The sequence below is a fragment of the Homarus americanus genome, unplaced genomic scaffold, assembly GCF_018991925.1.
Source record: "Homarus americanus isolate GMGI-L3 unplaced genomic scaffold, GMGI_Hamer_2.0 scaffold24260, whole genome shotgun sequence".
NCBI classification, from domain to species: Eukaryota; Metazoa; Arthropoda; class Malacostraca; order Decapoda; family Nephropidae; genus Homarus; species Homarus americanus.
In genome coordinates, this window is record NW_024721079.1 from 7,497,898 (window position 1) to 7,511,141 (window position 13,244).

The 13,244-nt window shown below is 40.4% G+C and overlaps 1 protein-coding gene across 1 annotated transcript in view; it reads right to left on the minus strand.

Moving 5' to 3' along the window:
• The window catches only part of LOC121861514 (solute carrier family 25 member 36-like), a 45,051-nt gene that overhangs the window by 21,747 nt on the left and 10,060 nt on the right, over nucleotides 1-13,244 (minus strand). Inside the window, exon 3 of the mRNA XM_042359324.1 lies at nucleotides 11,825-12,006. Within this exon, the coding sequence (XP_042215258.1) occupies nucleotides 11,825-12,006 (182 nt within the window). The remainder of the gene's footprint in view (nucleotides 1-11,824; nucleotides 12,007-13,244) is intronic.

A 13,244-nucleotide genomic window follows, 5' to 3' on the forward strand; every position in this document is an offset into this window, starting at 1 on the left:
TGAGTCGAAAAACTCCCGGCCGGCGAAGGACACAAAAACTTGTCTAAAACTGGTTCTCTTAGTAAGATCGAAGTGCCCACACAACTACCCTCCCCCATGATGACTATCCTCAAGCCCTGATACAGCTACCCACGCCCCTGGCACTGTGCGTGTGTGTGTGTGTGTGTGTGTGTATTTCTCAACTGAGTGCCCACCACTGTGAAATCTGAAGCGATGACAAAGACCACAGGTATCGCACACTCATGCTGAAGATGAAGTCTGAGGCAAAGGTACTGCACCATCTTAGGGTGAACAAAACCAGGGAAGATATTCTGCTAGCACTAGAGGCAGGGTTATCCCCATTAAAAGTACTCTCGTTCATATTTACCAAACGACTGCTATACCTGGAATGTACACCCACTAAAAAAATATTCGACACCCGTGTCATTGTCTCACGCCGTAAGGGTGCCGAATATTTTTTTATTGGGTGTACATTAATTTTGAAGTATTATGTACAGTAATGTTGTACACCAAACATTACTGCACATCCAATAAAAAATTATTCGGCACCCTTACGGCGTGAGACAATGACACGGGTGTCGAATATTTTTTTTTAGTGGGTGTACAGTCGTGGACAAAGTCTGCTTCCCGCAGTGAAACAGAATCACGGGAATGAGTCTCCGAACTGGCTTACCCTTACTGTTGTGTCTCGTTTGGGGTCGATGCTGCTTCATTTTGGGAGGGAGAGAACTTTTAACCCCGACAGTACATCTACCCGTAGTAAGACTCACGTCCCACATCTTAAACAAGTATTGTTTTCGAGATTTCGTCCACTGAAAATCATCCCTTACACGAAGATAATTTATCAACAGACGAAAATAAGAGTCCAGAGTAACAACCAAGGACCAACATTACCTCAGCTCTGGCCAGCACACAGCATGAAACTGGTGTCCCTACCTCTACATGAAGCTATAACAAGAGCCTTCATTTCAAAGCAAGTGTCCTAAGTATTTGTTGCTATATCACACAGAAACAATCGCTGTCTAAAATTATAAATCACGTTGCGAGTCTACAATCACCAAGGGATTCCCAATAATAGTTTTGCCAACATGTTTCTTTAACAAAATTCTACTTTAGCAACATTATCAGCAATATCCACTACGTCCCATGTCATCCAATAAGTAGAGTTTATTCAAATACAGGTATATAGAATTTTAATACAATATATTTATTCTTAACTACAGCACTCAGGGGGAACAAGCAAACACCAACCTCCCATTTTCCACCCACAGAACACCTGCTAGGAAACCTGAAACACCAACGCATGTATACTCTCTCACAAACACAAACCCACACGTATACAAACCCACCTCCACAACACACCATACAGCAAACGCACTTAATCACGTCTGACACCAAAACGTCATACCCAGTTCATCCTCCAGAAAAATAACAATGAGCAGACTATGAACACAGAAGCTTCAACTCTATTTTTTATTAAAGTTCCCAGAGAGATGTATTAACAATGGGCTCGGTAACATAAGTGCACGCGTGGCGCCTTAAACATTCTTCCTGTTTAACACCCAATACTTCTGGTCAGCTAATATTCAGCTAACCTATAACTAAAACTATACCGTAATTAAACTGTTGATGTACTTGTTCAATGGGTATTTTACTTTGTTTTATTGCTTCAACGTGGATTAAAAAGCCGATGTGGGAAGTGAATCGTGCTGCGCAGTGGTGGGTATCTGATGGGTATCAATCGGGAATGATAAGTGTTAGGAGTACGTGACATTGTCTCCGTCGCCACTTGAAAAATCAAATCACTTTCAGATTTCAGCTGGATATGTCCTCACCGTAAGATATATTTTCTTTAGATAACAAAATGTTGGAAATAAATAACGACCTAATTAATACTCCACCAACCAATATATATCTGGCACTAACATTTCTCTCGTAGAGTTTATTCAAATAACTGATATTCACAGAATGCTGTCAGTCGCAGTACTGTCAGAAAATATAGACTTAATCTAAGTTATCTACCAACACGGACCTGGAGGTGTCTCGCCGGACACAAGAGTGGTTGCCCTGATTGTGAAGCGAGCCTTATCTCGCACCCACCCCTCACGTGGCCTCACACACCTCCCGAGTCCACACCGCAGACACATTAGGCTGCTACTACGATACCACGGGCTGTACACACGCCACACCCCCACGTGATCCTCTCAATACAATTTATTAATTAATTTTATATTTTATAAGAGCGGAGTCTGTCCATCTTATGTTAAAGTCATAATCAATTGCTTCCGGATTTTACAAACACGGAGTAAGTTTTATAAGAGCAACACTAGCCTAACTCCAACAACGTTAAGTCTACTTATCAAAATGTCAGGGACGATGAACTGAGGTGATGTCCAGACTTCATAAGCAAATCACTGCATTTCTTTCGTGTCGAGACATAGATATATCCCTAGAAGCTTTACTTACAGTAACACAAAAACACTTCAATAACAACTTCAGTGTCTAATGATAAACACATGACGCAATGCTTCCTCAGGATGCGTTTCCTCAGCAGCAGCACCGCCTGCCATAACAACACACACATGACTGTGTTTACCGAGTGGTAACAGAAACATACATTAAAATATGATGGTTTTAATGCATAACTGGACACAAAACTCAACATAACATAGGAACGGAATCATAGTACGGTGTAAATACCTAGATGTAGAACAGATGTGGGGGGCGTTCTATAATCTAGGTGAGTTGAGATTGATCGAGTTTCGTTTCAATGCGATACAATTAACTACTGTAGTTACATTTTAGCTTAAGGTCCGCGTAGGTAACATTCCTACAAATCTTTTTAAAAAATGCTGTAGTTACTAGTTTACTGTGCATAACGGCTCGGTAAAGTTACATGTACACGGTGTTAGGGTAAGTTACTGGGTTGGGGAACATCCTCAAATATCACGTACGGCACAAACACGTCCTTGGTCCAGTACGATGACCCGGTGAAAGTGTTCCCCATGTACAAACACAACACCACACAGTTCACACCCTCGTCCCTACCCCTTCCGCCTCTCTCCAGCCACTTTTAATTCAAGTTTCTGATTTGATTGCAACACAGCACACCTCCGGCGGCCTCAGATAAGACAAAATACTGCAACAGATTCTTCCGTAAACGGCTGGACTTACCGCGAGAACACACACAGATGGATGGAGGGCTGATAGGCGAGCGACGGAGGTGAATGGGTACATATATGGCCCGACAAAAACGGTTTCGTGTTTTTCTTGTATATGGTTAATATGTTATTGCTATACACGGTTAACACGTTATTGCTGCACAAGGTTAATAAGGTATTGTTTTACATGGTTAACGTTATTGCTGTACAAGGTTAATACGTTATTGCTGTACACGGTTAATACGTTGTTGCTCTACATGGTTAATACGACTATTGCTGTACAATGCATAACTATTGTATTGAGCTAGTAACCATTCCTGTTTATGTATACGGGATTATCGCCGTAACTGGGAGGGCGCGCGCGCACACACAATCGTGCGCGGATGACGAAAAAATAGTAGTCCTGCTAAATATACACTGGACAATTACTTCAGATTACGTGTCCTTTGTTTTTTAATGCAAATTATGTTGTTTGCAAGAGGGGAGTGTCAGGTTCAGGGATTGATCCAGTAGGCCCAGCCAGGTCTTCCTGCCACAATAACAATGGCTGTATGTTGTGCAGCAGTTTTTCTCTAGCTGACAAATAAATAATATATAGTAAGTCAGTGGCACCGTAATCTTGTATCCTGGTAATTCAAGTATATGTAAAATGAATATTCCGTGTTAGTTTATATCCCATATCAGTCTTTCTTTTTATTTCAGGGTTGAGAGAGCAACAGATGGTTCAGCAACAACCATTGCAGCACCAAGCTAATGAGTTACAACGACATGCATTTATTCGTCCACGAGTCCCTCCCTACCCCAGTTAAGTTATCAGCCAAGATTTCATAGCATGAGGTACAGAATAACCTAAGTTTGGGGAGTCGAGCTGCAACTCTCTCTCTCTCTCTCTCTGACTGAGTGTCCTTGGCACATCTTGGAGGTCTCGACAAAAGAAAACAGGGATACTCACTATATACACTAAAATGAACACCGCTCCAGATAATTTGTAAGAAATATATAAGATATCGTAATAATTGCTAAGAAGAATATAATACATGTTTGTGGATTTTTTCTTGACATTTTCTTTTCTGCTAGACTAACCGCAAAACAAACAGTACATCCGACACCACCGCCTCCATTGCACACTGTTACCACCAACCGCCCGCCATCACGCTCTTGTCCGGATTACCTACCAGAACCGTCGCTTTGGTAAGACGTCATGTATAGTCCACGTATATACAATTACAACGCTTTATAATTCAGTAAGATCCATCATACACTTGATTCCTTCCAACGTGTAAGATGGTGAGCGGTGACCTCGTATATAGCTGGCGACTATTGCCTCCCTGCCTTGGCGTAAACCCCGACTGCTATTTTTATTATTCCCCATAATTTAGCAGTATTCACCTCAACCTTGAGAGTCGACATTTTGTCTCATTTTCCTTGAACTTGGGGTCTCTTTAGGTGAATACTGACCTGGTGAATCTTCTCTGGTTGTTTATTGAAATGTGGTTTTGAAAAATACCTTGTAACGCTACCACATATCCAGATAACTCCTAAATGTATGTGATGATGAGTCTCCCTTAAAGTTTACCTCTAGAGCCACGCCTGGATGTGACTGACATGGCTACGTAATACAGTACGGTACAGTCCAGTATATAATATAGACATACAGTATACCCCTATTCAAACCAGGCACAAGTAGCAATCCACTCTCACTACTCCCGATTTACCCACAAAAAAACAGACATTAACCTGTACTATACTTCAAGCCACTAATAATAAAAATACGAAGAAAGATATAAATGATCGATGACACTAAGTAATAAAACGATAAATTACACATCGAAACCTAAAACTATTTACCGTTCTGTACTGTACAACCAAAACAAACACTAGATTCACTTTTCTCCAATAAGAGTATAAGCATATCCAACCCACCCTAACAAAAACTATCCACAGTGGTAGTGGGGGCTGTAGAATTAATTCATTCAAGATTTTGTTTATTTACCGTAGAAGTGTAAAGTATGAGGGGTACTGGAGGTTGTTACCCTACTCGGCTATCTAAACATGACTGATACTTAGTAATGCATCCAATCCGCGGTGTAGACACGAATAGTTGTCTGATCGTAAAATGAAGTTTCATGTCGACACGAAGAACATTTCACGAGTCGTTAAATATACAGTAAAGTGATATAAAATGTCATACTGGAATTCTGTTCAATAAATTAAACATTGCTTTAAGAAGTACTTCATGTTAAACAATGCTGTATTCAATATAAAATAATACATATTCTACATCTAAGACTATCGGGTCGTTACAGTTTAGTCAATCCCCCACCGGCTGAACTCTGATCAAAGGCTCTTCTTGGCTGCAGCTTTGGTCGCAGTATGACTATTATACCCGAGGACACGACGGTGGTTACAACTGCCTACTAATCACGTGACCCAAGCATGAGGTGGAGGACGGTACATTTAAACTGGTTACACTTAACCAACAACTAACTAGCCTAGACATCACCTCACCCCCATGGCACCACGACGAGGTTGAGACAAATTCATGTCTTATACCTACGTGACCTGCCAGCCTTTTTACACGCGTGACCTGCCCGCCCTCACACACGTGACCGGAGTCATTTACGGAATTGAGGTTTCATCCACTTTTAACACTGTTCGACTTTCCCAGTCTGGAACTACTGGAAAAAATTCATATAAAACTAAGCACGTATTGTACATGTAGCATATACTGCACTGTACATATATTCGTCGCGACAGACTTTCTACCCCAGAATTATTTCAGCACGGCAATAATTGATAAATGAAGAGCGCGCCAGTTGCTGCCGCTTATCTACAGCCATACAAGGATAGCCTATAGACAAGTTTGTGTGTGACCGGCTAAGAAACACCCGTGGCTGTCCCCGGAAAGGGAGAAATGGGTAGAGTTGGGCAATTGAAAAACTGCTCGCAACCCTCCCGTTAAGTCACCTGCCACCTCTGGGTAACATGCTTCTCCCATAATCTAAACGAATTATCAAAACACATCCCGCTCTGTTAATTTGTAAAAAAAAATGGTAAAATGTACAAAAGTAACATTTTTACATCAGCTTTTAATGTTTTTATAGATTTTTAATTTACTGGAAATCTTGCCAATCAATTTTAACAAGATTTCCGTTTCTGGCACTACCTCTCCCCCTTATTAACATTAGACTTTCCACCCCACGCTTATTAATTTCTTCACTTGTAAGCACATCACCATACAGGCAGCCACAACCAACACAGCTTGCCAGGGAACAAACTCCCTGGAACGAACCTGGCTATCCAAAATGGAGGACGAATGTAGAATAATAACCATTTAGGATCACGGGCAGATATAAAATAAATATCCCCGTTATCAGATTACAGCGATATAAGGAACAACAAATACATCTTTAACATTTTAAAAGACTGACCAGATAAATCTTCAGCCTAAATCAACTTTACAAACGAATCGGAAAGTTTGGCTGGTCATAACAAAAATACACATTAAGTCAGGGCCAGGTTTATCTACAGACACAAACAACCTCGGTGCAAAAGCGGGAGGTGGGATACTGTGCCTGAGGGTGTGTGGGGGAGCAGCTGGGAGAGTGTGTGGGGGAGAGACAAGGACGCGCTAGTGGAGGGAGTCTGGCGGCAATAATGATGCAGCATAATCAGTCGTCTGGCAGCGGTGTGGGGTCACGTTGGCGGACACGTTTCTCTTGCTTGGTGACGCCCACCAGGACCCACGTTCTCAACACGTGATCCTCTTGTCAAAAAGTAACCCAAGCCTTGGTAAACAAATAAAAAACAAATAATACATTAACTGTCGCATCCTATAAATCAACGACGTAGGAGACAACTTTTACAGGTCTGTATCCTTTCTATTGCACCTCGAGGACTAATACCGCAGGAAACCGAAGGTATTCTAGCTGTCATTTACTAGTGTTATGATTTTCAGTCGCCTCCCCACATTCAAATTATTTACTCAAGAAAACAACATGCTTAATATCTTCTACCTGTTTATAAACATGGAAGGTCGTGCCTCGGCCTAAATATCAAGACACGGACCTAAAACAAAACACGCCTCATTTTCACCTTTCACAATTAGCTCAGACACCTTTAGAAACAAAAAGAAATAACCAACGACACAACATAAGAGCGACTGTGATCATTAGACAAATAATCATGATATATCTACGTACTGTACTACGATGTATACATTCAACCTTCCTCCCAAACACCAATATTCAGAGACAGGGGTAATACATTAAGCCTGATGTGTGGCAGGCTCAGCTTCCCCGATGTGTCAGGAGTGTGGTAGCTGTGCGTAGTGTCAACAGTCACCCAAGTGCCAACAACCACATTCTTGGCACCCTTCACCTCCCTCCACCTCTACTTGCCCACAATGGTACCATAATACGCGCCACCCCAAGGAAATTTCCACTTGGCTCACATCTGCCAACTGCATATTTGGTAGATGTAAACAAGACGCCTGAAAAGTCCAGGAAGTTAAGAAAACGCTCAACCATTTTAAGTTTATCATTAACAAGGCCTTTGTTCTGTATCATTCTAACATCATTGACCAGAAATCCACTCCTCGTGTTGACTTATTGCAATTATTACAATTACCTATTGGTTAGCATTGAACTAACTACACGTCAGAAAGAAGTCAATGCTGCTCATATTTCCCAGAACAATAACAACCCGACGCTTACGAGCCTAAGACATGCAAAAATCCTTTCTCGCAAAGTAACTACAGTGTTTATCTTGATCTCTGAATCTACAAATGAGGTGATATCTAGCCCAAGAAGCAATAATTCGCTCCGTTTGGCCGAGACTCTTGAGGACACCGTGTTGGGCACAGCCGCTGCCAAGATACCTACACGTGAACAACAACCACTCTCACCTGGCAAGGAGCGATCCTATTTCTACCCCCACCGGGAATACCAATATCTAACAAACAAAATTCCAGCCTTTCCATAACAGCATCGTATTAAACTTAATTAGAACTTCCTCGACAAAAGACTTCCATAACATTTATACGATGAGCCCTATAATATGTTGCGGAGCCACCAACACTCTGGCTCACTATTTACCGTGATGTACAACAGGTGTTTGCAAAATGGCCATAGAAATAGGTTTTAGCCGATGCTTTGCCCGGACTCACCCCCAGTGGTGGCGGCACACACACACACACCGCGAGAGCTGTGCCAAACCTCAAGGTCAGTCTAAGTTGGCACTAGCCAAGTACCCACCCACCATGACGTACACAGATCTTCACACGCCCACAGAACCTTCATTGTACTGGAGGAAATCAAAATCCTCAATGAATCGTCTTTCCATCCAAAATAAATTTATTTAATTGGTGCAAGATCACATGTCGAAACAACCTTGCTCCACTGCGCCAGATAAAAGTATTGAGTAAATGGAAATCAACTGAGAATATTCCCAATATCGAGGTGGAATTTTCACTTCTTTGCTCCAAATGTCAAATACAGTGAAACCTCCATATACAGTAACTGAATGCTCTCCATATATCTCGTAAGCTGTGGGGTTTCACATCTTACGGATACTCGATATAACGGACATCCATATCTACAGTTAGAGTGGAGTGGTGTCACATCTAATAGACCCTCGAAATAACGGAGTTTCCTCTCCACAGTCGCTAAATAGAGGTTTCACTCTATTAGCATACGGAAAAACTGTTTTGGTCGTTCCCCTCCATTGCATCTTCGCCATCTTCAGGCAAAGGCAGTATGACTGGTAGATCCACATGAGGGATTAAGCAAGAACGCTACAGTTATGAACGTATTCAAGAGCCATGATCTAAGTACAGGTACAATATAATACTTTCTTATTTATAAAAATCAGTAGCTTCAAGAATATACTGTACTCCCCGGTTTAACGTGCAAAGCGATAAACCATGTCAGAGGTTCGGTAAGCATATCTAAAATATAATTCAGACATTTTCACACGCGCTGGTAATGCTATAGTTTATTCTTGGTATAGAACAAAATGCAAGTACAAAATCATAATATCAACCTTGCTGCTAGTTGAGAACGTGAGGGCCAAATGCATGAACTTCCGTCGTGTACTCGACGGCAGTTCTTGCATTTGGCCCTGAATCCTAACCCTATAAATATTGGTTATATTGGTTAAAGTAATGACACTGACAATTATCCTTTGTTGCATCTAATCCTGACTACGTCTTCCACATTTAGAAGCAAGTCCCCCAACTGCGAACCCAGACCCATGTTACTGGCCCATCTGTTGTTGTTGCTGCACGCTACCCATTACAGATCAGCCAATCAATCTTCGTCTTGATTTTCTGTTGAAACTTCTTTTAAAATCCGATTAACCTGACATACACGGGAATTACAACCTAAAAAATAACTTGGTCACAGTTCCACCTGATAAAGCTGAACATATTTCGCTGTTATCTATAAAATATAAAAGAAAAATTTCCAAGCCGTATTGGAAACAGATTGTGGTCGGGCATAAATCTACACTCATCAAAATTGCATGGATTAATTACGGCGATTTCGTAGATACGCACAGTACTAGAAACGTGCCCTGTTTAGTCATGATTCTGCCGTCGCTAACTTAAGAGGCAAAAAAATTAAGGGTGATCACATGGTACGCCAAGATCAAAGAAAAACTCTAAAAATGTTACACTGGTTTTTTTTATGGTTAACCACATCAGCTGCTGTTGGACCATCAGATACCAACTTTGTACTTTTTCTTGCACTTAGCGGCACAAAGTATGTAACATCAGTCCGCCAAGTAACGGAAAACGCATCTTTTTTTATTCAGCCTCAGCACCCGTGGTGCCGTGTTTCATTTTGTGTGTATAGAATAACAGTAATACCGGTGGTTTACTTCCGGGAGATACATATTTCCTGGAGGCATGCGCAGTAAAAGGGAGTTGGGGTGCCAAACTCGACGGATAATCTTGAGGTGAATAATTAAGGTGAGGGCGAATCTTTGGGTGATCCCTAATGTTTATTCGAGTTCGGCTCCCACATTCCTGTTTACTGCAGGTGCCTCCACGCAATATGTATCTCCAGGAAGTAATCTACTAGTATTATTGCTTTACTCGACACACACACACGTTTGTTTTACTATGGTAAAGATAAACTTCTCGTCTGCGATGGCACAAAACTTGTGATTGTCCAATATCGCCGGTGTGTCAACTAAAAAAAAAAAGTTACTATAAGCCTGTTCATACCTCTATTTTTTTGCATCGATTTTGTTTGTAGTTACCTTTACACATTTAAATTAGCGTAATAAGTGTTCATTTGGTGCCGCCTTAACACTCTTGGGATACTTACTTTGCGTAAGTCAATAGATGGAAAGTGGTTTATGGACAGTATCGAGTCGCCGGGTCCATACATGTTACATCTCTTGGGTGGCGTAGTTGCCAAATCGTCACATTACAGCTACGAATTTCATCCAAGACCAGCTTCAAAAGTTTTCAATTATTAGCCAGGCAGGCTTGTCTTTAGTAACCATCGAATACATCGTCAATCAGAAAACTTCTCATTAACATTAATTCAGTACTTATTTCATTCTTCTTAAATTATTGCACAGTACTGTACAAAAGGAATGTTGTGCATCATTTATTGTTTATTGTTCTCCGTGATGAGAATTAATTAATTAGTCTAGAATCATTAGTGACATCTTATTTTGTCCAAATACATTTGTTGTGCTTTAACCACCGTTAGCGTCAGTCAATTGACAGTGTAATAGCTGAAATTGTTTGCTAGTTTCAAGGACACGAAACTTCATGCAGACTCGTGTTTGATCTACGTCAGTTCGCTCTCACACGCACAGACCATACTGGTTATGAAGTGTTGTGTGTATATTATATGTATTCCAGTTGCATGAAATTGACGTATAACCAAGTTACAATCACCGTCGGCTCTAATAACAACTATTGCACAGCTAATAAAAAAAAATAGCTTTCAGGTGTTTCCTAGTCACACAAAACTACTGTACTAGTTTTTTTTGACTGATGAAACAAAATATGAATATCTCGTAGTTATTTCACATAAAAAAATCCATGCTAAAACACTGGCTTATTCTACCAACAACACAAATACTATGAAGCGATTATGGCCAGGAACAATGAAGCAGCTTAATGAATGTACTGTATTCCGAGACTAACCAAGCATAACGTAACCTCACCCCCCCCCCCAAATAGTGTTAGGGTGTCTAATCTTTCGGTGAAGTATGCTGGGTGGAGATTATTCTTCAAAGAATATGTTTTGCCACAATCTGCAAATGCTTGTTCCTACAGACCATTCAACATGTGTAGGCAAATATTACACTGAAGCAATACAGCTGTCAAGTTTTCATTATATGACACTGACTTTACGAACAAAATAAAACACAATTTGCTGCCCAGTTACAAGGTTTACCAAGTACAGTACAGTACTTTAATTCCTTGTTGGGGCAAACTTTCTGATGAACTAGTCCATAAAAATAACAATAAAATTAACTACTCTGAATCACCGAACATGCCCACACGTCACTGCCCGGAATACACAAAGGATTGGTGGGGGAGGGGGGAGTGCTGTAACTGTGTTACAATCACAGCTAGGGAACATGTGCACTCCAATTAGTTGCGCAACCTGGCAACCTTATCAACAAATGGTACTCACCAGCCCAAGATGCCGACAATATATGCACAACAGGAGAATCAGGACAGCTGAGGTTAGAGTTGAGGACTTTCTTCATCTGGGAGTAGGAGCAGAAGTAGATAGCTCGGGAGGGAGCAACCCCAACAAGGTTAGGACCAAGACCCCGGAATAATGCCCGTGGGCCTTCAACCTCAATTATGTATCTGCGTGGGAAGAAAAGAAGATACTGTAACTGAGCAGTACTAGTATGAAAACCCATCACTACTATCATTATTATTTTTAAGCAATAAAAAAAATTATATATATATATATATATATATATATATATATATATATATATATATATATATATATTTTTTTTTTATAAACATTCTTTCTGAATTGTGAGTTTCTCCGACAGCACCCAGAAATACAGTCCTTCCACATTGAACATCCAAAAGTCACAATTAATCAAACTACACAACTTTCATTTTTATCTAAACACAAACACACCTCAAGGGAACACAAAAAAGAAAGAATATAAAACACTCTGAAGAACGTCACCAAAAGCAAATTACTTGCAAATTATGATACAGTACAGTACTGTATGGTCACAAATCCATACTAAACAGATATTTTTGGTAGTAGGCAGCTATCAAACAGGGAAGTACTACTGCCTGGGAAGATACTGTATTGAAGCACAATGTGTTGACTAATAATATTGGCAGTCCCTGCTGCTATGTGGCATCACAAAAATTGTGACACAAGTCCAGGGTCTCATTAAATTGTTTCTCTTACTTTGACAACACATATATACTGTACGTTATATCGTTTCTAACTATTGATTTTTTTTAAATTTCTGTATTTACTTACGGTTCAATTTTTTTTCTTGCCTCCCAGGCCCGATGTGGGTTAGTAACCTGTGCCCGGGTAGGCTAGTCTCCGTGGGGAGAAAAAAAAATCTCTGGTGTATTATTACTGTTGTTCTTAACGAAAGCAACAGTACAGTACAAAGAGTTCTGTGTTAAATAAGATAATCTGCATTTGTGAGTCTTGGTAATGCTCTGTATACTATACTACAGTTTAATTTCTGCTACTTATCCTCAAAATGTGTGAACTATACTCATCTAACTGCTCAAACCCATGTAAATTGTACACCTGTAGTACTTCAAATTGTACAATAATTAGACTCGCCCTTATTGCCATATACTGTAGTTCAAGTTAGTGAGATTTTATGGTATACCCGGTATCAACATTTCATACATATGCATGTAAAATATGAGTACATGCCCATCACTCAAAGAATTTGGGCAACAACCAATGAAAACAGCCAAGATAGAGCCTCCTCACTTTGTACAGCCAATTGTGAAATGATGTTCAGGGTGTCATATACAGTAACATAATGAATAAATTTCTTCATACTCAATGAGACAATTTCCTTTCAAAATCATGAATAAATTCT